The 25,607-nt window shown below is 42.3% G+C and overlaps 1 protein-coding gene across 1 annotated transcript in view; it reads right to left on the bottom strand.

Annotated features, from left to right (window-relative positions):
- Nucleotides 1-25,259, bottom strand: part of TEDC1 (tubulin epsilon and delta complex 1) — a 75,214-nt gene extending 49,955 nt beyond the window's left edge. The window contains exons 1-4 of the mRNA XM_050901014.1: nucleotides 25,095-25,259; nucleotides 24,043-24,121; nucleotides 16,506-16,708; nucleotides 3,335-3,505 (exon numbers count right to left, since the gene is read on the bottom strand). Coding sequence (XP_050756971.1) covers nucleotides 3,335-3,505; nucleotides 16,506-16,708; nucleotides 24,043-24,121; nucleotides 25,095-25,259 — 618 coding nt within the window. The remainder of the gene's footprint in view (nucleotides 1-3,334; nucleotides 3,506-16,505; nucleotides 16,709-24,042; nucleotides 24,122-25,094) is intronic.
- Nucleotides 25,260-25,607: the final 348 nt, after the last annotated feature.

Raw genomic sequence — 25,607 nt, 5'->3', positions numbered from 1 at the left:
CATCAGCCTTAAGTGGCTGCAGGCAGGACAGAGTAGATAGAGGCCCCAGCAATCAGTTTGTTATTTGTGTACTTTAGAGAAAGGACAGCCGTTTATTTTTGCCTGTTTCCCCCTCATATTTCTCTCCTACTGCTCCCTTACCCTTTCTTCAGGCAGTACAGTAGTATTTCATCAAAACATGAGTCATTGCTTCTGACCTGAAAGTACATGTCCCTGATCACCCAAGCAATTCAGAATTTTTTCACAAAATCATAGAAACAGAAAAGACCTTTGGAGGTCTTTAGTCCTACCTCCTGCTCTAACAAGGACTATCGCCAACATCAGTTTGTAGCTTTGTGTATGTGAGTCTTGGAAACCTCCGAGGATGGAGACCATTCAGCGTCTCTGGTGACCTGCTCCAATGCTGCCCATCATCCCAGAGAAGCTTTGTCTAATATGCCTGAACCTGCCGAGCTATAATCTACAATCAGTGGCCCCTTTCCCTTTGTCTTTTGGTACTGCTAAGACGACCATGGATCCATCTTTGTAACTACTCATCAAATAGCTGAAGGCAGCTATTAGGTGACCTCTCCCTCAGCCTCCTCTCCACTAGAGCAAACAAGCCCAACTCCCTCAGCCTCTTCTTGGAGGTCATGCCCAACTTAGCTAGTCCTTGACTATCTTGGTAGCCTCTTGCTGGATCCTCTATGTACAATTCTTACTTCCAGTAACAATATCCATACTAAAAAAAAATACAGAGTGGAAAAGCAGTCGTCTCCTGAATAAGAACATATTTTCCAAGTGTGATGTGTTTTTCTCAGAAAGCCCCAAATAGAGAATATGGTATTTTAGAGCCTGTGTGAGTCACAGAATGAAATCTGTGGAAGTGTCGCCACTACTTGGCAAAAATTATAGCTCATGATCAGCAGTAAATAAGACTGTTCCACAGTTGAGATACATAACCTGTTAAGTTATTAAACAGAGTGAGTAAAAGCCATAATTATCATTTTGCAGAGAAAGCCCTCTGTAAATCTGTCAGCATAATTAAAAACCGTAACACTCATTAGCCTTTTGCATACTGTATTTGTGGTTTATATGAGAAAAGCAGCAGCTCATACAGAGATCATATTGGGTCAGCTCAGTCTTCTAAAACATAGACTAGTTTAAAAGTTTCAAAATCAATGCAGTAGTACAGACAATTTCTCTATAGAGTCAGGAAATATCAATTATTGTTTATGCAGCTGTTAAATTGTGTATGTTATATTTTGTGTTACTGTAAATGTTAACATTAATGTGGCACTGTAATGAAGTCCCTTCCAAAGTCACTTTTACCTTTCAATTTTCTTGCTTTTAATTCAGACTAAAATATAAATCAGAGCACTGCACTTTATTACAGCTCTGAACAGAACTTCCACAGTTGCACATACATATTTGAGCACGCATAATATCAGTGTGTGATCACATATGAAGGAGCTGGGCTCCAATCTATCTTCCTACATATACATCCGTGATGGCAGCCCTCTACATGCACTGCAGAACATAGTCTGATTGTAAGAATCATCACCAGCACCACTTATTGCTTTCAATTTAGTCCAGTGATGACTGTTGGAGAAGGCAGTAACGGCAGCTTTGGGAAACTGGATGAACAGAGAAACATTCTCCCTCCTGCTTATTCTTCCAGATTCTGGCAATTGTGGTCCAGGGAACTGCAGCATAACTAACCTCTTATATTTGTCTGACTTAACAGCCCTAACTTTAGCAAACATTTTTCCTTCGATAGCCACAGGGGAAAAAGAGTCCAAGTTTATTTCAAAGTACAATCCCCACAGGAGGTCATCATCTCCCCTGTCAACAAGTTTAGCTTGTTGCCCAATCAGCATATCTCTTCATCGTTTCAGTGCTCAATCTGGACCATTGAGAGTATCTCTGTTTGTACTCGAGACCCCAGGTTCGACCTGCTCTTAATTCTTCCTTGGTCTCATTAACTGCAAGCCGAGGTATTGAAGCTGCCTAATGATTTGTTACTGCCGAGTACTACATAAATCAGAGCACTGATGATGAGTTATGGAGGTATTTGCCTCACCTACTATAAAAATCAGCATACCTTAAATAGAGGTAGCTTATCAAGTGGAGAAGATGCCAATCATTTCGTTTCAGTTTTATATCACTAAGCCACCTCTCCCAATAGCATCACTGTCTGTAATCTCAGTGCAAAAGCCAAGGACTGCACCTGCACTTACGGTGAACTGCTATCTTCGTTCCCAGATCAGGAAAGCACATTCACAGTGGGCAATGAGAAGCAAAAGGTTATTTTAGATGCTGCACACACAGCACTTGATCTTTCCCTAGGGCTGTCAATCAGACATCTTCCCTAGCAATCAATTCATGTGAAGAACAAAATGTAACCTCATTATAGTTTTCAGCATTGCTCTGTCAGACACGGGATTAAAACCAAGAAGGCATCTTCATTCAAAACCCTCTTGTTCTGATTCTGACAAGTTTCTGATAAATGTTGTTCTTTGAGGAGAAATTTCTCAAAACCATTCCTATTCTCAGAAAGGTTTTCTGTGAAGGTTCTGAGTACAATACCAAGTGGCTCCATATAAGTTACCTGAAGAGATATGAATGGAGAAAGAGGGCCTATGGAAGACATTATTGAATAACTTTTAGGACTATCTTTAGAACCATTTCTTTAAATTTGTCTCTGCAGTCACCGTCACTGTCAACTTTGGGACTGCAGGCTGTTTCCATCCTAAGCAGACATGATTGCTCCCAGATGTCTGTGATTTTTAAACAGGCATATAAACATCATTCATAAATGGGAACAGAACTGGAATCTTAGCAATGTAGAGACCACTACCGATTCCTGATTTAAGAGCAGGTAGATTTTGGGTTCTGCTCAGATGTTCCCTAGTACTTCAGAAAGGGAAACTGCATTTTATTTTGCTGCTATTACTTTCAACACCTGTGCTCAATATTTTGAATCCACATTTCTGAGGAACTTATAGTTCTGAATCGCTACTTCTTGTCTGTGGGACCAGAGTGCTCTGTCTTGCTTCTACCAGGCATTTTCTGAGAAAAATGGAGACAGCCTATGGTTGCAGAACTGCCTAATGTGCCAACCTGCAAGAGAGACTTTTATACAACAATTATAACCTTACGAACACTGTACATACTTCATTTTCTCATGGTTCTGCCACACTGAGGAAAGGTGGGGATACTTATATTTAGATAATTCACTCTTATCTACAGAAAATGCAGAACTAGCAAACAAGAATAATTTGTACATTTAGCAGTAGCTGACAAGGCTTTTAAATAATAAACAATGCCATAATGAGTTAGAAGAATCATTTACCTTGTGCAAAAGTTTGCACTGCTCTTGGTGCTGAGCATGCAAACTGCGCCACTGGAACCTCAGCCTCCCATTTAACCACTGAAGATATCGAACATCTACTCTGTCTTCTAGCTCATATTCAGGTGCTATTTCAGTTGTACCTTTCTGGCTGTTAGGCAAATCATCTTCACACTAAAAGCAGAAGAGAATACCCAAATGTTTTAAGTTAGCTTCAATATTTTCAAATCATTCAGTAGTGAAGAACATACAAGGCAAATAGGCCAAGGAGGAAAAAATCCCCAAAAAAGGAAGTAAGTTCCAGCAGTAGAAAGAAATTGTAATCTTTTAGAATACAGGACTGGGAACAGCCTAAACAAGTACTGAAGTCTGGAATAAATATCAGCTTCTCAGCTGTGACGTGGTGAGCTGTCTCCTCTCCCATCTTTCATTTTCTGTACCCAGGAAGACACAGTGTTCTTGAGACAGCAAGCATGTTCTTTACCCAGATTGGGGGGGGGGGGGGGGAAATCACATTTTGACTAGATTCTAATAAGTCAAAGAACATAAAAAACAGATTTAGCTCCTCTAGTGTCTTCCCGAAAGTGCTGCAGGCTGTATTCGGTGACCCTATTTTGTAAATCAATGCCTTACATAGGGACAAAATTGCAGGCCTGTGCTTACCCAGCTATTTTCTTTTCTCCATCCAGCATTTCCCTTCTTGCAGGATAGAGGAAAAGAAACAATCATCCAGCTGACATTGGCCAGGAGCCCACAGAGGCACTCCCAGCTACAGCTGCACCACCTGTCTTGCCTTGTTTTGCCTTTCTCTAGAGTAATTTGGAAGGAAGAAAGGAGAAGCAAAGAGTTTCCTTTTGTTCATCTTGTCCCCCTTTCCTTCTGCTGCCGGGGGGGGGGGGGGGGGGGGGGGGGAACAACAAAAAAACCCAACAACCAACCATGAACATCCACCTTCATCTTCTGAATGAAATTTCTGCTTGGCCAATGGCATAAAGCAAGCAAGACCTTTCTGTTGTATCTCTTTCCCAAGGAACATGGGGGAATTCCACCTCCCCCAGCCTCTTGCACAAAGAGATTATTCACATTTACAAACAGATATCTCTCTCTGTTTTCAGCTAAGACTCCTGCAGATTGCAACTTAAAAGGGGAAGAAGACATGGGTTGTTTTACTTCTGATGCCAGTAACACCACTTAAAGTAAGGCTGAGCTGTCCACTTCATCCAGTCTATAGAAAGAACATAAAATAAACACAATCCATAATTCCAAATTTTTGACTACAGTATATCATAAGAAGGAGAAATAACACAGAACTGCAAAGGCCTGGTTATTCAGAACGGACGTTCGCCAGCTAAGAAAGTGTCTCCCAGTTGTTGGACTCTCAAGACATTTCTTTAAAGTAGAAATTTAAAAAGCCTACTTGAAACATGACTGTTTTCAAGAAAACACTTAAGCAGATATTTGGACCCATAGACCTTGATGGTATTTAAACATATGTGCTTCCCTGCTTCACAGACTTCCATGTTCAATAAAATCTTATAAAGATTCAGTTGGCAGGCAAAGCTTGAATGTCATTCCAATTTGGATCCTAAACTAAAAATGCAAACTGTAAAATGAAGAGAGTTTAATCTTGCTTTAAATGCAGATTTCAGCAGAAGTGTATCTATAAACGTGATCAAATAACCCCCTAATGCTTGTTTTAACCTAAATATCACCTCAGTTGACAGGGCCTCTAATACAATGAGTGTTCATATTATTTATAAGCACAAAAATGCTGTTCTGGTCACATAACAAAATGTATCAAGATTACAGGTTTTTTTCCCTTTGCTCTGTGGTTCAGATAAATGCATGCTATAAATCACAGGGGCACAGGGCTGGTAAAGGGCTTTTCCTTTTAAAGGCATAGATCCATCTTTCCAAAAAAAAAAAAAAAAAAAAAAAAAAGACAGTATCTCCTTTGTGCCAACTGCAATATCACTCTTTTTCCTCAGATGCCTTCAGCCCCGTGCCCCTAAATCAAAAGGCACTGGGTCCTAGGGTGTTGCAGTCCTAGCTAAGTACCATCATGGTTCAGACTGTCTTGCTCCCACCAGGAGAGGTTTCTGGACTGTGAAACCATACAGATATGATCACCACGTTGTCCATAAATATGATGAGCCAAGCAATAGGATATTAGTCACTACAGCAGAGAAAACGCATGTGTAAACAACATTAAAACACTTCACATAAGCAGCCAGAAAGCCGCAAGGCCAAAGACAGACTTGGGATTCCCAGATTAAAATCTGCGTTTTCCATAATTTATAGTTCAACTCCAACTTCCCTGGTTAGAGGTTTCAGAATGGCACAAATACTGCTCTCCTGAGGATTCATTTCAGGAAGGAATGGCATTAGACTCGACTGTTTTGGCAGTACAGTGACAAACACCATGCAGAGCTAATTTTATTGTAGCAACCTGCCTTATTAATATTAAAATAAGGAAGCCAGCCAATGCATTTTTTAAGAGGATCTCTATTATTTATTTCACAAACTGCACAAAAAATTTACTTTTGCTATGAAATACTTAGCCTGGCATAAGGTAAACAAGGTAAAAAAAAAGGTCTTGCATACTATACTGTGACCTCAATTTCTAGTCCCAACTTTACAATCTAAGACTATTTACTGCTCTCCCAGTGGGAGAAAAATCACTAAAATACCAGCCCAAGCTAGAGCCTTTGCTTCAAATATCACTGTAAATTTATCTAATCTATGCAGCAACATGGGTACACACCTACATTCACTTCCGAGACACAGAAGTGTATATTATTTAGTCAAAGTCATAAAGAGAGCAGCCAAGACAACTACCCAGGGCTCTCAATGGGCTCCCCGCACTTGGAACGCTCCACACCAGCTCTGGAAGAGATCATTTCATAGCCACTTACCAGAAAAGCTTTTTGCTTGTAAACTGTTTGCTGCAATTAATGTTACTCTTTGATTCTGTTTCAGAGAAGGGAGGTGCATGGACTCCAGCTACAGAACGGTGCCACAGGCTTGCAGTACAAAAGCCACATCAACACGTATGATACCCTCATTGCAGTGTCAGTCTTTTCCCATTGCACTGGTGGTATCAGAGCTAGTCTTGTCAAACTGGATGATGTGGACTCTCCAGAGCACCTGTGATTAGCGTAACTTAAGCAGAAGCTAGAATGAAGCCCCTCAATTCCACTCCCACTGTAACTCACCCCAAACGAGCTTTTCTGTCCTAAAAGCTCAAAGTACTGCTGTTAGAAGATCTCAATATCCATTAATTGGCACGACTCAGAAAAGCAAGCACAAGCCTGATGAAGGCGACATGCATATATTTACATGAACTCTCTTCAAGCCAAATCCTGAACTATCATCCTGCCTGCACTTAGGCAGAACTTAAACCCAGCTCTCCCTGTGGGAAAAGATCCAGGCAAATAACCAGCTAAGCCCCATAATAAATACACGTTCCAGGACACCACACATCACCGTCCCAACTAAGGCAGCTCACAAACTACAAAATCTACCCCAAGCTCATAAATACATCTCTGGCTTAGTCAGAGCTAAACCCGGTTTATGTCCTAAGAGCATACATTTAAAATTTTTGCAAGGCAGCCTAGAATTCAGTCTCCAACACCACAGGAGTTTTGCCCGAAACATTCCTCCCCAGGCTCTTTCAAGTCCAATTGTTATGAAAAAAGATGCCAGATCATTCTCAAAACATGTGAATAGACTCGTGGTTAGACAATGCAGCAAGTGTAAAAAAAGCCAACAGTCCTCATGGCAGAAGTGCTCTGAGCAGACAAGTCAGATTCACGAAACACACTGAACTGAAAAAAGCCATCAGATATATAAGTATTTACAGGAAAAGAATAAGGGGTGGGAGAAAGGAGGGTGTGAAAAAAGACATGGTGATATATCACTTTTCATTCACATTCCATACATCTGAGCAAACAATTTGCATGCAACGTGCTTAGAGAGAAATTAAAGATTAAGAAGTTTCAACTTTTAGAGCAGAAATAAAGCTTTTCTTTTTGGTTTGAAATACAAAGCAATCCCATGTTATTGGAAATCGGAGAGCAGTTCTACCAACAGTGGATAGAGATAAATTAAACAAGTACTTCATCATATAAATAGTCTATCAAAGAACAACATAAGCATCAATGTGTTTGCAGACACGTGAGAAGGCAGCATTTTTTGCACTACTTGCTCCATTTGAAGATTTTAGTGACCTGGTATGTGGCTGACCTTGCTCTGTTCACACACTTTGAATTAAACGAACTCCAAAAATTGTTTTAAAGCAAAATTCCCTGCAGATTCAGTGGAGAACTTACAATATGCCACAAGCAGTACTGCAAAGAAAACCGTTTGTTGTGCAACTTCATCACACTTCTACACTTTCTGTACTTTTCCAATTCATCTAGGTATCTTAATGCTTGTAAATTCTTACCTTAATAAATTTACTATGCCCTGTACGCACAATGGAAATGAAAAGGCCTATGCTGCCTGCATTGCTGTAAAAACAAGGCTACAGCAGGGCTAGCTCCCCGAGAGATGCTCTTTTCTGACTACGAGCTGCCACCTGTCGGTAAAGGACAGAGCCCGGCCGCCGCCGGCTCACCCCCGGCTCACCCCCAGCCCGCTGTGGCTTTTCCCCGGACATCTTCCACATCCCTCCAAGGATCAGCTCTCTGCTTCCATATTCAGACAGCCAGCAAACAGCTTGCTGCTCTTCCCATGGTGAAGCAACCCTCCTGGAACAAGGATAACACGTTTAACCCATGGATACGTGCATTAGGTCAACTCCCTGACATCAACCCTTGAGCAGAGCAAAATAAAGCAACTGCCAGTTGAAACCTCCAATGCACGCTCCCAGCCCGCTACTCACTTGCGCCTGAGTTAATCTGGGTCTAGACAGAAACTATTTACTCTCAGGTACTACTCAAATCTTAACTACGCTAAGCACGCAGCCTGGTATCACAAAGGTGGGAAGGAGCATATCTAGATCCCTTGCTGCAGGACTCAGGAAAGGCAAGGCAATCACATAAATCAAGCCAATAAAGTGCTTCTGCAGCTTTTACTGAGCGCTCATTCTGAACCGCTCATAATTCAGACAATGGTTTTGATGTGACATAACATATGTTAAGCTGTGTAATTACAGATCTTTAAACGGAGCATAATTTTTTTTAAAATTAAACACCATAGCCAGAAATAACAGTATCAGACATGCTTTCTTAATTAATACAGCCATATATCTATATGCAGGAGGGCAAAACGTGAAAAGGAACAATTTGAACAGATGAATGTGAAAGCGACAACACTATTTCCATTAACAGCACCATCAACAACACTAATTGGATTTCCTCATAGACAAGGTAGGATCCAGATTAGACGTATGCATGGGAAGATAGATGGTGTAAGAACCCACTCCCACATGATGCACAAACCAATTAAATATCCAGATATTTGCACAGAAGAATGTTTTCCACAAACATAACTGCTCACAACGTAAAAGTTACGCTCATAGCGTATTCAGCAATTAAAAATAAATAATGTAAAATCCTGTGTTTCCGCAAGGCCTTTTAGCTTTTAAATTTCAATGCCTTTTGTAAAAATTACTACTCACAACAGCACTCTCAAAAGCTCACTTTTGGCAAAGAGTGAAAAAGAGAAAGTGCTGAGGGAAGACAGAAAGTGTGAACACAGCTCCTACCCATTCCTGCCTTGTTCAAACTAGCCTGTCTGGCAGAAGCCACAGGCCTGAGGCACTAGAGCAAGTCAGTCCCTTATCCCATCCCTCCTCACTCATTCAGGAGGTTACTTAAGAGCTCTGCAATAGAGCAAAAGCACTATGCCTTTAAAAGAGCACAGCAGCATTGCCTAATCTTTGGAGCTGCAAGGTTTTAAAATAACATTTAAATCCCAAAGCTTACTGCATCATGTATTCAGACAAAACATGGAAACCAAATATACTAAAACACACACGTGGCAGGGTAGACCTTAACTCACAGAGCACTGCATTTTGCAGGGCTCAAGAAATGCAATATAGATAATGTCTTGCACTGCATTTCCTCTGCCTGCAGCTGCAGCCCTGCTTGCCCACGTCCATTTTGCTCCACTGTGGCAACCTGCTGGACAGGGGGTAATCGGTGAAGAGAGAAAGATGCAGCATGCTACATCAGCAGCAAATCTGGAGCAAGAGGCCAACAGGAGAAGAAACTGTAACTGCCCTCCAGGAGAGGAGAGGCAGAGCTCTGCCATATGTAGAAGGTCTGCCATGCCCTTCTTTGCACGCTCCTTTTGTCCTCCTGAGAAAAAAGTGCTTTATTTCAAAAGATCCTCCAACGAGAGTTAAACCCTGATCACTTAAAGTGGGACACCGACAGCAGAGGATGTTCTCATTTAAATCAAAAGGCCAGAGAGCAAAGAGAATCAGAAGGTACCAAAGGTACTGGCTGCTCCCCACCACTGGAGGGCAGGAGAGGCACTAAAACATCTTAAAATCACTCGGTTTCCCCAACAGACAAGGAAGGGGCTCCCTACACAGGATTTCAGCAAAGTACAGAGTACCACTATGACCATGCTAAGCCTTCCTATTAGCATGCCAGTCCTCATCTTCCTCTCCTCACGTGAAAGCTCAAGTGACTCCAGTGCCTGTTGGTAGAATCCCATCCAGAACACATCAGCTGTAACACCAGGTTCAAGAAATTTTGCATTTATTTGAAATTCAGACATTACCAGAGAAACAGCAAATTCAATAAATTATAAGCCTTTCTGATCATTTCAGACTCCTCTTTTAGAGCATTTTACCTTGACATGCTGTCCAAAAAGAAAAAAAAAAGACTCTTAAAAGTGTATTCACTGTGTCAGGCAAAAATAAATGTTGTTAACCGTACATTTTCCAGTGTACCACAGGAAATTGGTTTTCATTGGGAAAAAGGTTCAATGACAAGTCCAAAGCATGGAATTAAAAAACACACAAAAGATCTGAAGGAATAGCATATACCTATGCACATGCAGAACGACAGGGAGACAATTTCAGCTATCACCTGTAACTTGTGCTTCAACACAAAAAAAAAGTGCATTTCAAGAGTCCAAACTATAATGTGCTCCAGTTCTTGTATGGCAAAAACATATTCCTAATTTAATCACCTCGGACCACAAAACATAAGCCTACAGGCAATATCAGTAACTAAAGACAAAAATTAACATTTCAGGGTTAAACAGTTACCTGTTCAGGAAGTGACTTCAAAAAGTATGCAGAAAAGCAAAATTCAAAGATTTTTTCTCCCTTAGTTTCTGGCAGAAGCATTTACAGGGTGGGCAGCAGTGCAACGAGTGTGCTACAATAGACTTCTCAGCCACACAGGAGCCCAGTGAGCTGCAAAGGTCCGGCCCTGGTGCTACCCCAGCAGAGGCGGCATGGAGACGGGTGCAGCACACACCAAACACATCAGGCTGCCACAGGCAAAGCAGCGCTGCTCGTTGGCAAAAATGTGGCGAGGGAAATTCTGCAGGAGAAACTTTAAGGAGCCGGTGCCCTCTGTTTAGGTTTCGGGGACGGCTTTTAAAAAAGCCTTAGCAGCTACTGAATACAGCAACAAGAGTAGCAAAAAAAGGGCAAAAATAAATGGTGAGAGTTACTAGGAAGATAGGAGGACAAAGAGAATAGAAGTGTAAGCACAAGGAACAAGGGAAGGAAATAAAAAAAATGAAAGCTGACAGACTAATATAGCCCATAAGGATCTGGAAAGTAATTATGCTTCTGACTCAGAATCAATAGGTTAATAGAATTCCTTCCTCCGCCCCCACTGGAATAGGTGAAGAAGGGAAAAAAAACCCAGAAAATTTATATTTACTGACTCTAGTGCCAAAGGTTTCCTGGTTTTCTGCTGCGGAGAACATCAAGCTTGGCTGCTACGTTAACACTTTCCTCTAATAACGTAGTTTATGGAACAGCAGTGACAGTCAAGATTTCCATAAGAGAAAGGCATTTCAACAACAAGATTAGACCAAGCGTAAGCCTTACACTATACTGGAAATAGCCAGTGAGCCACACTAGACCATGACAAACAAAAGATTAATCAAATTGCAAAGCGAAGAGTCAGAAGGCAAGTTTAGTTTCATTTTTCCCCACCAGAAGTAATTAAACTGAGTTCACTTTGGCATGCTAGAGACACACACATGAATTCCAACTATAATAGCCATAATAGCTCTATTTGTTGATTACTATAAATTCACAAAGGGGAGGGGCATCCAATTTCACTCAGAGGGCAAGAAGCAGGCAGAGGGAATTAGTGGAACCAAGAACCAGTATTTGTACCACGCATCCTGGTGATAATGAGGGATATAACATCACTACCCCCATTTAAAAAACTCAACAGCCTCCACACATAATTGAATTATGGGGCAGAGATTAATTTCAGCTGTAGAAATAATACCAGTACAGGCAGTATTCCTCCCTGGAAACGGAAAGAATACATGCTTACAGAGTACTGCTATTATCTGCACAAACCATCATAGATTTGGAGAAAGCTGTGATGATATCAGTAAAATTTAAAAAGTGAGGCAAAAAAAAATTAGTCAAATACTGAATGTGCTAAAAAGGCAGGTTTATATCAAGCAATTATCTGCTTCTCAGAGAGAGAGAGAGAGAATATGAGAACTCCCCAGGTCTGCCTTACAGGTTCAGTGAAGGACAGCGTTTCACCTACAAGTTTTCAGATGTGTTTTGTACTCTACAATTTTCATGTGTAAATAGGAATCAATGAATGGCACTTGAGAATAATCTGCCTGTACATGATCACCAAAGCAACAAAAGATGTTAAGACTGACATCATGGCAGTGCATATTTGAGATAGAAGTCCACAAGGGGTGTAAAAAGCCTTTGAAGACAATGTCCATCAATTAATCGCCGAGTGCTTTAAGGCAATAACAGGAGAGAACTCCCAAGTAGACACTTCAGTAAATCGATGTGCACCTCCAATTCAGATTGTACTTAAGTCTTTATGGATCTAACAGAATTAGCGATTACTTTTTTTAAAGAGTTGACCACTGCAAGGTTTGAACTTTCACTTACTGCCTCTGGAGTCACCAACGTGCTGACAGATCAGCACAGTAAATTCAGAGAACGGACTTGCACTACAGCAGCCAGGTACCAGAGTCTGACATGCACCATCGATCCCTTCTTCCCTCTCCTGTTCCTCCTGCACAGCAACACGGGTTCCAGTCTGCTCTTTTAACTGTCTCCCCGCTCAGTTTATGAACTTCACATACTGGAAGAGAGCCGTGGGTAGAAGGCTGGAGAGGGCAGTAGCTCCTTCAGTCCTGCTCATCGGGGCAGCCTGCAGCAGGCATGCAGTAACCTGGCTCAGGAGAGACTGCAGTACTGCCCTTCCAAAAAAAAAAAAAAAAAAATGAGCTGGAGGCCACATGAGACAAGGTGCCCTGAAGGATTTTCTTACCTAACACACAAAAGCAGTCAACCCATATAATCATCCTAGGCTACTAACCATACCTGTCCCTACCAACAACTACCTCAAGATTATTTTTTTTAATTACATTAGCCATATTAAGCACTACCTCCTACCACCTTAACCCTTTCATCATGCTTTCACCACTGTTTAGTTTATAATTTTAGGAATCACTTAACTTTTGATTCTGAAGATTAAGTGCATGTAAAAGTCAGCTTGTGGAAACCTTCCCCAGCTCAGGATCTTAAGATTATGAATTCCATGCAGCGGCTCCATGTCCATCATGTGTCATGAATACCCTTGTCCCTCTATAAATAACCATCCTGAAATCCCTTAGAGCTGATGGAAGTGTTCAATTTGCAGGGGAAGAAAACTGTGTTGCTAAGGAACTGCAAAGAAAAAAAGGCCGGAGAGTGGTAATCTGAAATGAAATGAAAGGAATTAATTTAATTGGCCCTTGATATGTTGGGTATTTGGCATATTATCAGCAACTTAGCAGGCTGTAGGCTTTGTTTCAAACTTGGGCTGAAAGAATAGTCAGAACATGATTGTACCCTTAATTTAGGGATTAGCTGCATTCTCTCTTCTTCATACAACAGACCCTGTACACTTTTGTGGATTTCAGACAAAATTTTAAAAGCAAACCATGTGAATATCAATTTGAACTACAGCTATGCCTACAGTCCTCGAGGCTCCCATTTTTTTAGATGAAGACAAAGGGTAAGGATTTTCTTCACATTTATTCTCACTAGTAGACCAACAGATGTGCTTTGCCAGTAAGTACTGGCTTTCATGCTTTGCTGATTTTGGCATAGATCTCAGCAATGCACAGAACCAAATACTATTTCATGGATTTTTGTTTAGCAACATTTTCATTTCAGGAAAATATTTTCATTTGTTTATAATAATTTAAAAAAAAAGACAGACTCCATGCAGTGGAAGATTTTTCAAGCTCTTTCTCGGCTGAGAATTTCAGTTGTTTTAAAGAACATTTCCTTTTCTTTCTTTCTTTTTTGAGACAGATCTTTCTCTAGTGAAGCTTTTTTCTTCTTCTTTTACTCTTTTCCTTCAATTTAAATAGAAGAGAGTTACGACTGCAGAGACTACATCTCTGGCATCATGTTTAGCAACGCCTCTACAATTTGTTACAGATCTACCAACACTTTAGCTTAAGTATCACAAATGCCTGGTATTTAACATTCCCAGAGTCAAAATTCCAGTACTTCAATTGTTCAAGCTGTACTTTAACTCACAAGATGTCAGGTGTCAAACTGACAACCTCACCTTCTTCCTTTCTTACTATGATTTTAGGGGCTATATTGTTGAATGCTGTCTGACTAATGACTAGACTTTGCCACATGAAGGTATCCCATAAAATAACAATAATTATCAAATAACAACATATAACAACAACAAAACTACCACACTTATGCAACAAACAACAGGCTTTCATAAGTGGTTTACAAAGAACTGACTTACTAATCAAAATGAGGTGTGTGACCCACCTATCTTCTCCTTCTCACCCACCATTACCTCCTTACGTCCTTAACTGTGCATTCTTAGATCTTAATTTGGTTGGGTCTTATTGGTTGAATGTATTGGTTTTGTAATGCCTAGTTGATCAAATAAAAAATAAGACCTCTCCCTCAAAATTCTGTTTGTTTTAACTTTCTTGTGATGCAAAATCACAAAACACACTAGTTACGCTGTAACTACGTTCTATCTTTTTTTCGCCACGCACATCTATTTTTATTGGAGCATGAAAACTTACTAGATGAACACCATACAAGAAATGTTGCCATTGATACAATGAGCCTTACATACACATGCTAACTCCAACTCCCAGTCTATAAAATTTTTGTCTAGCCTATTGAAAAGAAATTTTCCAGACCTGTAAACCTTTCCAAACACCATTTCGACAGTTATTGGATAAAAACATGAAATATGTATTCCACGCTTTTTGAGAAACACAGGTAGAGCAGGTTAGAATTGCAGTGAAAGGCACAGCAATAAATTTCTCAGTGTGCCTCTGTGTGGCCATAAGAGATAACATTGTATTACTATAGTTCTTTCATCTCCTTTTGGAAAATGCAAAACTTGAGACCTTAGAGAAAATAACATGGGCGCTGCCCCATTTCCTGAATTATGTCACTGCTACACTTCACTCATCACTCTCTTGTAATAGAAATTAAGGACGCAAAAAATAATCTGCTACCACACAAGAAAAACAAAAAGAAGTTTAAAGTAAAAAATTCTCCAGAAGTGTGTTTTTCCTAAAGTCTCAAAGCATCCTTCACATCACCGGAGGGCACCACCACTCACACCCAGTGCACCAAGCACCGCCTCTTGTGCTCTCTATTCTGTGCAGCAAACAACTGTAGTGTAGCAAGTGGTCCCTTTTATCAAAATACTGTTAGCATGTTGTTACAAAGGCGAGTCTTCCCTTTGAGCTGTTTTCCATTTGTACAAGCGTTTTCCTTCCGAAGACACTGTATCTATATCATAGCTTTCCGAACTCGCGCTTTCCGGCTTTGCTGTCCCCTAGAAAGATTCTGGAAAACCAGGCAGCCTACAGCCTAGGGGAGCACGTATACATGACCATGAAGACCACAAGGTCTTAGACATTACGAGGTATCAGCAGGTAGGGCTTCTGACCTACAACGTCCTTTGCCAAAAAATGAGACAATTCTGTGAGCCTGTCATTTTGAACCAGGCTGACCAGTAATTAATGTCTGACCAGATGAAGATGACTTAGAACTCACAACCATCTAGAGAGGCCTCGGCCACACTAAGGCATTGCACCAATTAGTTTAAATTCAGCCTATGTTATCTGTTCTGTTAAGAGCAGGGACGGTTTATTTGCAACAAACAACATATACACATGGAAAACACATCATCTTCTCTCCTGAGCTTCTCACTCTATGGTCCAGAGCAATTGTCTATACAGTAACATGTGCATGCGGTCTTAAATGCAAGGAACGGATGTTGAAAGCAGTATTACCAAACATTACTAGACTGTGTTTTTGTGAATTTTTTTGCCCCCCCCCTTTTTTTTTTTGATCACATATATATATTGCAGCTAAAGCAGACAAACAGCTATCCTTAGCTTCCTTCAGAGCAGGCTTTCTATCTTTCTATGTGCTAACATAGTTTTATTGATGAAAACACAACAATATACCCCACTGTTCTCTCAAGGAGGCTACAAGGTCATTAGTTACCCTAAGAGCAGTAGCTGCCATTTGAGATCTTGAAGTTTTTAAAAAGTACTATTTGCCTTAGGATTACTTGCTCTACCCGGTGCGAACATACTCAGCATTCACAGCAAACCTGTTTGCCTACACTGTAGAACCACTCATGCTACAGTCTGGAAGCACAAAACTCAGAAGCATAGAGATCAAAGACATTCACACTTATACTCCTCCACACCGGTCTCACCTATACTGCAAATAAAAATCAGGGAATTCAGGTAGGGGTAGGAGTTTGAAAAAGAGAAGGAACCTAGATCACCTGCACACAGAAAGTTTAGAGAAGTGAAAGAAAACAGGTTCCAGATGCTGGCCCCTTTAAGTTTTTTTAAAGCTGGAGTAAGGCATTTATTTGTAAAGGTACCAAGATACCACACATTACACACTAGTGATAACATGGCTGCTGTCACAAAACATTACTTATAGACAGATAAGGTGGAAGGACACAAATATGCTCACCGTGCACACAGAGGTTTCATCCCCAGTCTTTACTCTGTTCCGAGCCAAAAGCTGCTCCAAGAGGCTGAGTCTGTGCAGCAGCCAGGAAAACGCCAGCAGCAGCTCCCGACTACCCGCTGAGCCGTCGGAGGGGAGCCGATAGAGTTCTGGCCTGCCATAGCCATGGTACCACAATGCTGACTTTACAAACCTAATTTGGTTATCTGAAAAGAAGAAAACAATTGAGAATAACACACTGCACTATTCAATGCATTTACCATTCAGTTCCAGGAATTGCTGCCTCCTCTGAAAGCAAGAATTTTTAATCAAGGCTAAGATTAGTGGAGGACAGTGGAGATTACAGTTTTTATCAACAACTGACAAAGGACAGGAGGTAAAGGGTAAAAGTCTTCCTTATGCCGCCCCATTCTGATCTACAGGAACTACTGATAAGAGAAAAGAAGAAATTCAAAGTTGAGATCAAGGTCAGTAATGGCCTCTTGAAGATTAACAAAGGCAAAAAAGGTAAACAGCCATCCCCACTCTAACAGGACTCCAATTCACCTATTCATTTTTTATGAGCCACCAAGCATGCTGTGAATTAGTAAACACTCTGAGTCACTTTACTCCTGAATGAAACTGGAATTTAGAGGTAGGAGTTTCACAGCCTCCTGCAAATCTCTGAGCACCAGTGAGCAGGCAGAGATAATGCAGCACATCACACTGCATACCAGACCACATGGACTATTCAGCTCTCAGGAATGCTCTGATCCATATTCCTTCACACCAACAAATGTTACCCGACAGCTACAAGACAAGCACTACAGAACTGTAAAATACCGAGGAAACACAGAGAAAATTGTTATTAAAAAAGGTTCTGACCAGTAAGCCTCAGCTCTGTACTAAGTGAAAACTATAATAAAGAACATAATTAGGGGGCACAGTGATAAACGATACATACTGGGGAAGAACCAACAGTACTTGTAAAAGGAAGTCCTGCTCAAAAAGCTACTGGAGTTCTCCAAAGGCAACAAGCAAGTGATTAAGGAAAATTCAACCCATGCAGGACATTTAGACTTCCCAGTGGGATTCAACTGCACAAAGAAACTAAGCCACTGCGGTGGAAGGAGAGGGAAGGCCCTTGAATCAATGACAAGTGCCTCGCAGACAAGAACCAGAGGGTAGGAACAAATAGTGGTTTCACATGAGGGCTCTGTGCTAAACAGTTGCTGTCAAAATGACACACGGACAATGTGATAGTGACAGAAAATTTGGTGCTGATGTGAAATTACTCAGTAGTAAGGAATGCAGGCAGATCGTGAAGGATTGCAGAACCTAATAAGCCCAAGCTTTAAAATGACAGATAACATCCTTTTTAGAAAAAATGAAAAATTATGCACACAAGGGAAAAAACAATCCTAACTTTACTGACATAGCAATGGGCTTGGAGCTGACCACTGGACTCAGGAACACAATCTTAGATAAGATTTTTCATGACAATATCACACTTGGTTCTCATATGCATCCAAAAGCAAATTGAATGTGAGAAACCTAGAAAGGAAACTAAATAGAACACAGGGAGCAACATTATGTTGTTGTCTATATCCACTGTTACCCCATATCTCAAATTCACAGTGTTATTTTACTTCTTCAGTCCCAAAAAGGCTACAGAAGACCTGGAAAAAAACAAAGAGAAAGGACAAGTACGGTCACAAGTACAGAACAGCTTCATTGTAAGAACTGATGACATAGGCCAAGGATTGAGAATGGATATGACAAAACTCTTTAAAACCATGAGCGTTGTGGAATGGGTGAATAGGGAATAATTTGCACGACATTCAATACAAGAACTGTGAGCCACCAAACAAAGTTAGCAAGCATGTGGGTCAAAACAAGTTAGAGAGATGTTCTTCACACATACAGCAAGCCTCTGAAATTTCTGGCCATGGGACACTATGGACAGAGTTACACAGGCTCAAGGAGGAACTGGATTTATGGAACAGGAGTTCATGGAAGCTTATGAAACACAAAGATACCCTCTCTGGTTTGAGAGGTTTGAGATGTAAATTACTGGAGGCTGAAAGAATACCCCCCTGAAAGCATCCTTCTATATTTGCTCTTTCCCTTCTCCTGGGCATCCACTTTTGACAGCTGGCACAGCTGGATGGAGCTAGAGGAACCTTCAGTTTGATCCAGTTTAGGCATTCTTAAAAGTAAGGAAGAAAGCTGCTCCCCTTTTTCAGTATCTCCGTAGGGTTTCATAAAAAGGTACACACTCACACACAGAAAAATAACAGGAAGTACAAACCTCACACAATCACAGGGATAGTCACTGCTGTCCTTAATTAACAGACCAATTCATCACATTACATACTCATTTGCCTGCTCCTTGCCACTTGTGGTAAAAACATCCCTCAGCATTGACACATATTGTAATCTTTCTTTGTCTGGCATCGACTGCTGAAGCTCAAAAACCACATAATGACCAACTTCAAAACAAAAAACAAGAAAAAATCCTGTTGCTCTCAAAAGGAATTTGTTCATTACAAGAGACTCTCACAGTGAAGAGTGGTTGATTTAACTCGATTTGCAAAATGCTAAAGGAGTCTTATCCACCAAAAGTAATACAAAGCCAAGACACAGGGAGGAGCTGTAAGCTGACCTATGCTAGCAACCCTATAGGACCAGTACATTGCTACAGCTCTGCTGAGGCTGGAAGGAACTGGTAGTCAAAGAGCCACCAAGCCCTTTGCGCCTTGAGAAACCAGAGGAAGGTATATCGTTTGCACTGTTTGACCAGCTTTAGGATTTAGGGAAACAAGAGTGCGGATCCCTAAGGAGATGCCTACTTCCAGAGTGCTCCTCAGACCAAATACACAGCTGAAACTGTTATACAGATTACTACACAACTTCAGCAGTAGGAGCAGGAATACATGATTGGCCACGTGAAAGCTACAGATGAATTCCTGACAAAGACATTAACCATGACTGAAGAACAAAAAACAAGATCAGGAGCATGATTAAGCAGGTGACATGATGGTGCACAGCTACTAATTTTTTGCAGGACTAATGTTTTGTGTAGCAGAGCTTCTGCAGAGACACATGACAGTTGGACAATTGGTTTTAAATCTAGCTTGTTTCTGCATTACAGACACAAAAAGGAAACCCAAACACCTAAATCACTCCGCTTGCTCTTTTTGCAGAACCTGTGAATGTAAAAACAAGCAGCTTCCCGTCACGATGCTAGGGTGGCAGAAATGCCTATGGTTTGCTAAAAATCTTGCTGTAGATATGCACTCCAGTCCCTCATGCACAGAGGGAGCACTCAGATATTAGAGATTTTATTTTGGTCACTCTTGAATATTCTCACATAAGCTAGGTTTTCATGTTGCCCTTTTCTTTTCTTTGTGCATTTGTCAAGAAAGAAATTACCATAACAGGTAAAGGTAGAAATACTTCCAAAAGGAAGCAACTCTGTGTTGCTCTGGTCCTTTATCTCCCCCCATTTCATCTCTCCCTCTGCAACACACTTGCCCTCACATGAGAAGGTACGATTGGTCTGAGTATCAGGCAGGAATTGTGGGCCAGCGGTCAAAGCATGGTTTTGGAACTGGGGCTCAAAGAGCCTTTCCATGACCTTAGAGAAGTCACTTAGTCTTCCTCATCTCTACAGCGCTCTGCTTACAAGCAAACGGTGCTCAGATAAATGGCAGTAGAGGCTGTATAGGTACCCAAGACCAAGATGGATTCCTCCATAATGTGCAGCTGAGAGAGAGGAAAAACCATCACTCAGATAGCAGATAACACCAGTCACTCAAACACCTCCTCTTTGACAACATCTTCTTACGGCATTTCATTAGGATTAGGCAATTTATAGAGAAAGACCCACACAGTCCTTCCAACTAATCCCCTTCTGCATGCACATTATTTATAAAAGTACGTTCAGCAAGTAAGACCAAGCTGTGGATGAACCTCAGGGTTCAGCTCTCTTAAAACTACACTCAAGCTGTGCTCTTCTGCTTCATGAATCCTGCAGAATATTTTCAGTGAATTACAACATGATATTCAAATAAGGGTTATGCATTAGCCTGGCAGCCTTTCCAAGATGGAAAGGAACTAAATCAAGTACAAGAACAGACACAGATACATTACTTCATGCACTCAGGCAAGAAACACCTGCATAGGTAGCGGTATTATGGGAAACTACTGCTGCAGAAAAACATTTTCTGCTTCATTTGTCAAACAAACAAAAATATATTGCGGCTCCAGATCTCTTTCCCATACTATAAAAAATGAATTGCGACTCCAGAAAAGAAACATTTCCTCCAACTATCTAAATGCATATTGCACTGCTACCTGGTGTGGTTGTTAGGTTGTTAACCAAGTCTATCAGCTCTCAGCCTCTGTGAAGAAAGAGCAGCATGAAACCATTAATCATGACTTCATCAGTAAGGTTATGCCCCGAGTACTATTACACAGCTTACTTTGACTCATGCTCCACTGACGAGAGACCCATTGTTCTGACATGTTTAAAAGGCTAGAGTGTATTAATGGCTTCCCACCAAAGTTCACAATAAGTGTTTTTTACTGTGTGAAGAAAAAATTCTTCCAAAATGAGAAACCAAAAGAGCCATTTGCAGAATTTTATAACCGCTGAGTGCTAGGCTTCAGTGGGGTTTCTGGTTTCTTTTTGCAAGAACACAATAGTTCCTACATTTTAAAATATCAAACTGTGTGGGGTTTTTTTATATGTGAATTTTCAAATATTTTATTTTCTGCTAGCTAGGCAATAAAATACATCAACCACTTAAAAACACGATGCAGAAAGTTTTTGTAAACAATATCACATCACAACCATAACAAGGTGTCGTGGTTTAACCCCAGCCAGCAACTAAGCACCACGTAGCCCCTTCCCCCTCCCAGTGGGGTGGGGAGGAGGAAAGGAAATAAAAGAAAAACTTGTGGGTTGAGATAAGAACAGTTTAATAACTCAAGCAAAAATAAAATACACTACTAACTAAGAATAACAATTGTAATGAAAAGGAATACAACAAAAAAAGAAATAACACCCAAGAAAAGACAAGTGACGCACAATGGAATTGCTCACCACCTGCTGACCGATGCCCGAGCAGCGATTCGCCCCTCCCGGCCAACTCCCCCCTGTTTATATACTGGGCATGATGTTCCATGGTATGGAATACCCCTTTGTCTAGTTCAGGGTCAGCTGCCCCAGCTCTGCTCCCTCCCAGCTTCTTGCACACCTGCTTGCTGGCAGAGCATGGGAAACTGAAAAGTCCTTGCCTTAAGATAAGCGCTACTTAGCAACAACTAAAACATCAGCGCGTTATCAACATTATTCTCACACTAAATCCAAAACACAGCACTGTACCAGCTACTAAGAAGAGAGTCAACTCTGTTCCAGCCGAAACCAGGACACAAGGGAATGACTACTAGCTGTTCTATTCAAAGCAAATTTTAATCTCCAAAATTCACCTATATGACAAGATCAGATCAAAATCTGACTAATGAAAACTACTAACTCAAAACAGAAATACACACTGGGGTGCAACTTTATCAAGTCACTTGATAAAAAGGACTTCCCAGATCAAGGAAAAATTTTCTGGAAAAATCTGTCCTTTTCCATGGGCAGAATCTGTAAGAGCATTCTGTCCTTGCAACGCACTGCTTTATTCTAGCACCTCACAACTGCAAATGGTCCAACATCTGGCATGCAGTCCTTGAAATATAGGTCTCACTCTACAGAGCAGTGAAAAGAACCACTGTGACCCCAACAACACATGCAGACTACAGGCCAAAGTTCAATGTCTCCTTTAGAAAAAGAAAGGGTACAAGACCACTTGGGTATGGCTTCTCTCTTCCAGAAAGCTGTTCCTATGCACACAGTAACCCTTATACCGAAGGAGTCTTCACAGCCTTCCTCTGGGATCTAGCAACTGCTGGTCTCCTTGTTTTAGCTAAGATAATTAAGAGGTTGTATAAAAACAGCAACGAAAGAAAAGCCTGATCCATGGACTAAAGCACTAGACTTGGATTAGAGGAATCTGTGTCAATTCTTTGTTGTGCAACAGGATCCTGTACAAACCTGAGGAAGTTATTTAGTCCCTATGCCCAAGGCTTCCACTTCATTTGCATGAAATAAATACATGAAAGACCACAAGTGCTCCAGAGCAGGGACACAGAAGAAAGGCAGTAAAATATTGATTGTGTTCGCAGCAGACAACTCATTCACTTGGCCAAGCAAAGGTAATTAGTGTAATTTGAAAAACAGTACGGCTCTCCAACCTGAATTTCAGCTTTAATCACCAAGTTGTGACTAAACAAGTTTCTTAAAAATCAGCTGAGCAGTTCTGAGCAGAACCACACATTCCTACCTCTCAATCTACCAGCAAAGGCTGGGTTTGCTCTCTCTAGAGCCAGTAACCTGCCACATGCACATCGAAAACCTGTCTCCAAATGCTACACGCAACTAGTATGGGAGCAGCCAGGATTCAATGAGGTTGCACTTGTGCAGGAGCACCTCCACAAAGCTGTAGGAGACAGCCAATAGATTGACTTACTGTACACAGCAGATTGTGGATGAGTGGAAAAGCAAAACCAGCCAAATGAAAAATAGCAGTCCTGTGAGTAACACAGAACCATGCTGATTTCCTGCTGAGCTACCAGCAAAACTATGCTGATTTTGCTCCACACTCCACAATGCTTAGCCCTTTTTAACGCCGTTTACAGAGCCATCAGATTCCCCGCTCTTCAGGGGCTTAAACAATGTTGTTTAGATTTTTTTGCTTTCAAGGGCAAAAGTGGATTTTAAGTGGTTTTGGTCTGAGGACACTTTTATCTATCATAGACATTCCCATTCTCAAAACTTCCTCTGACAATGAAAGGGCTCTAGATAGACATCTTTCAAGAGAGAAGTCTGGGGAGTAGTATCGTACTTGCAATAACATAAATTTAAGAAGTAAATAGTGCTCTATCATTGTGAGAAGCCAAAGTGCATACAGCTTCTCTCTGGAGTAGTGGCCCCGTCCACAGAGATATTCACAGTCCCTCGAAAATAATCACACACACTTTACTTCTTGTTTTGTCTACGTCAATCCAAAACATTGCGTTTATGGTTCATATCCTATAATTCACGGCCCTGACATATGACTTGATAGAAAATTAACCATAGAATCATGGGTCATATGTGGAATAGGGAAAGAAGTAATCAAAGGAAAAACAAATCTATTTCTGTAATTATCTCTGCAGATGCTGAGAATGCATAAGATCATTGCAGAGACTGACCTGCAGTAAAACGTCAAAGGGAATAAAGAGCCCCTAGCCGACGCAAGAAAATCCCAGTTTCCTGCACAAAGCAAGCCAAAGGGGAGTAAACCTGCCTGCACAGCTGTGACGCAACAGTAAGTTGGTGGCACAGGTATTCAAAATGGAGCACTCCTGACAGGGAGCAAGGAGCCAAAGAAAAGGTGCTACAAAACCAGTCCCAGTACTTCCCTGGGACAGATGGAAATCGCATAGTCAGCCAGACTGACTAGGTTACCTATGGCATCAGACTCTGTCCACTTGCCTCCGTGGATTTGTTTCAGAAGAGTGTACAGCAGCCTCCAGAAATCCAGGCTCTGCAAAAGAAAGATAGGGGGAGATCAGCAGGCAAAATATCTGCCATATATTTAGTCTTAAAATTAGGCAATTAAACCCGTATCTGAGCATCAGTTGTTACATGGAAGAGCACAGCTCCATCCTGCCAACACTGTCGAATCAGGCAGGATCACGTATTAGCTGTCTTATGAACGGTACCTACAGTAAGGTGCACTCAGGAAGAAAAGGGCTACTAATGTTGGCTGTACAGCAAGACCCAGCACTTCTACTTTGATGCACACGCATACAGGAGCGTGGCTTCCAAACTATCTGCTCTGATACAACCACATATGGCACAGCTCGCCCGTAGTCAAACAAGCACTTGAAGACACTGAAGAGATCTGACCGTGAATGTATCAAAAACTCACAAACAAGATGCAGCATACAATGAGTTGGAACTGGAAATCATTTCTTGGCCACACAAGGACAGTATGCTGACAAACTGAAACAGTGATTCTTACAGCTGGAATTTCAGTCAACACTTGTAAAATGCTTAAAATAGCTAACTGAGTGAGCGGAGCACCCTGTGTGCGAGCTGGAGGCCCCACAAGCATCGGCCTGTAAAGCCCTGAAGCAGAAAGACCCCAGCTGGTGTACAGCAAAGGGAAGCAAACCTCAGGTGACACGAGAAAGGTGTTGCAGACCATGGCGAAATACCAAGCTTTAAGTTAAAACCACAGGAGGATAAAGCCCTTTCAAGAGCAGCGAGTTTGCCGAGAGCCACACTACACGTGCCACCCGGGGCCCACACAGAAGTCCCCCCCACGCAGGCCCTGGCCCCCCACAGGTGCCCCCGTCCCCCCCCAGAGATGTCCCCCCACCCGTGCCCGCCCCGAGCGGCTGCCCCTGTCCCCGTGCCCCTCCCTCGCCGAGGGCGCGGAGGAAGAGGAGGGGTTCGCTAGGCAAGAGCGGGGGCCGCCGGCGAAGGGTGTCCCGGGGCGGCCCCGCGCTCACCGCCTGCGGCCGGTCGAACCTGGCGCGGCGGAGGGTGTCGGGGGCAGGCCGGCCGCGGGGCGGTAGGGCCCGGCACAGCGCCCCGACGGCGCCCGGCAACGCCCGGCCCCGCTGCTGCTGCTGCTGCTCCCGCTGCTCCCGCTGCTCCCGCTGCCGCCGCCGCATCACTCGCCGCCGCCGCCGCTGCTTCCCGCCCTCTGACACCGCGCGGCGGGCGCATGCGCAGTGCGGCGGGGCGGACCACCCCCCTCCGTTCCACTGCGCCCGCCTGCTGCGGCGCCCCCTTGGCGGCTGGGAGGGAGCGCTGCACCGCCGCCCCGTGCGCCGCGCGGGGGCGACACGCGTGGGCCGCGTCCCGAGGAGGGGTGCGCTGGAGCTGTGCGGCGCCGCCCGGCTGGGCGTCCCCAGGCCTTTCTCCCCGGCTTCTCATAGCTCACTGATCTTCCCAGTATTTATTCTCCCTGTGCTCATGCCGTAGGGCAGAGAACTCACTTCTTGCCTCCCCTGGGAAGT

The sequence above is a fragment of the Gymnogyps californianus genome, chromosome 8, assembly GCF_018139145.2.
Source record: "Gymnogyps californianus isolate 813 chromosome 8, ASM1813914v2, whole genome shotgun sequence".
Lineage (NCBI taxonomy): Eukaryota > Metazoa > Chordata > Aves > Accipitriformes > Cathartidae > Gymnogyps > Gymnogyps californianus.
This window is presented reverse-complemented; position numbering and strand designations above follow the sequence as displayed.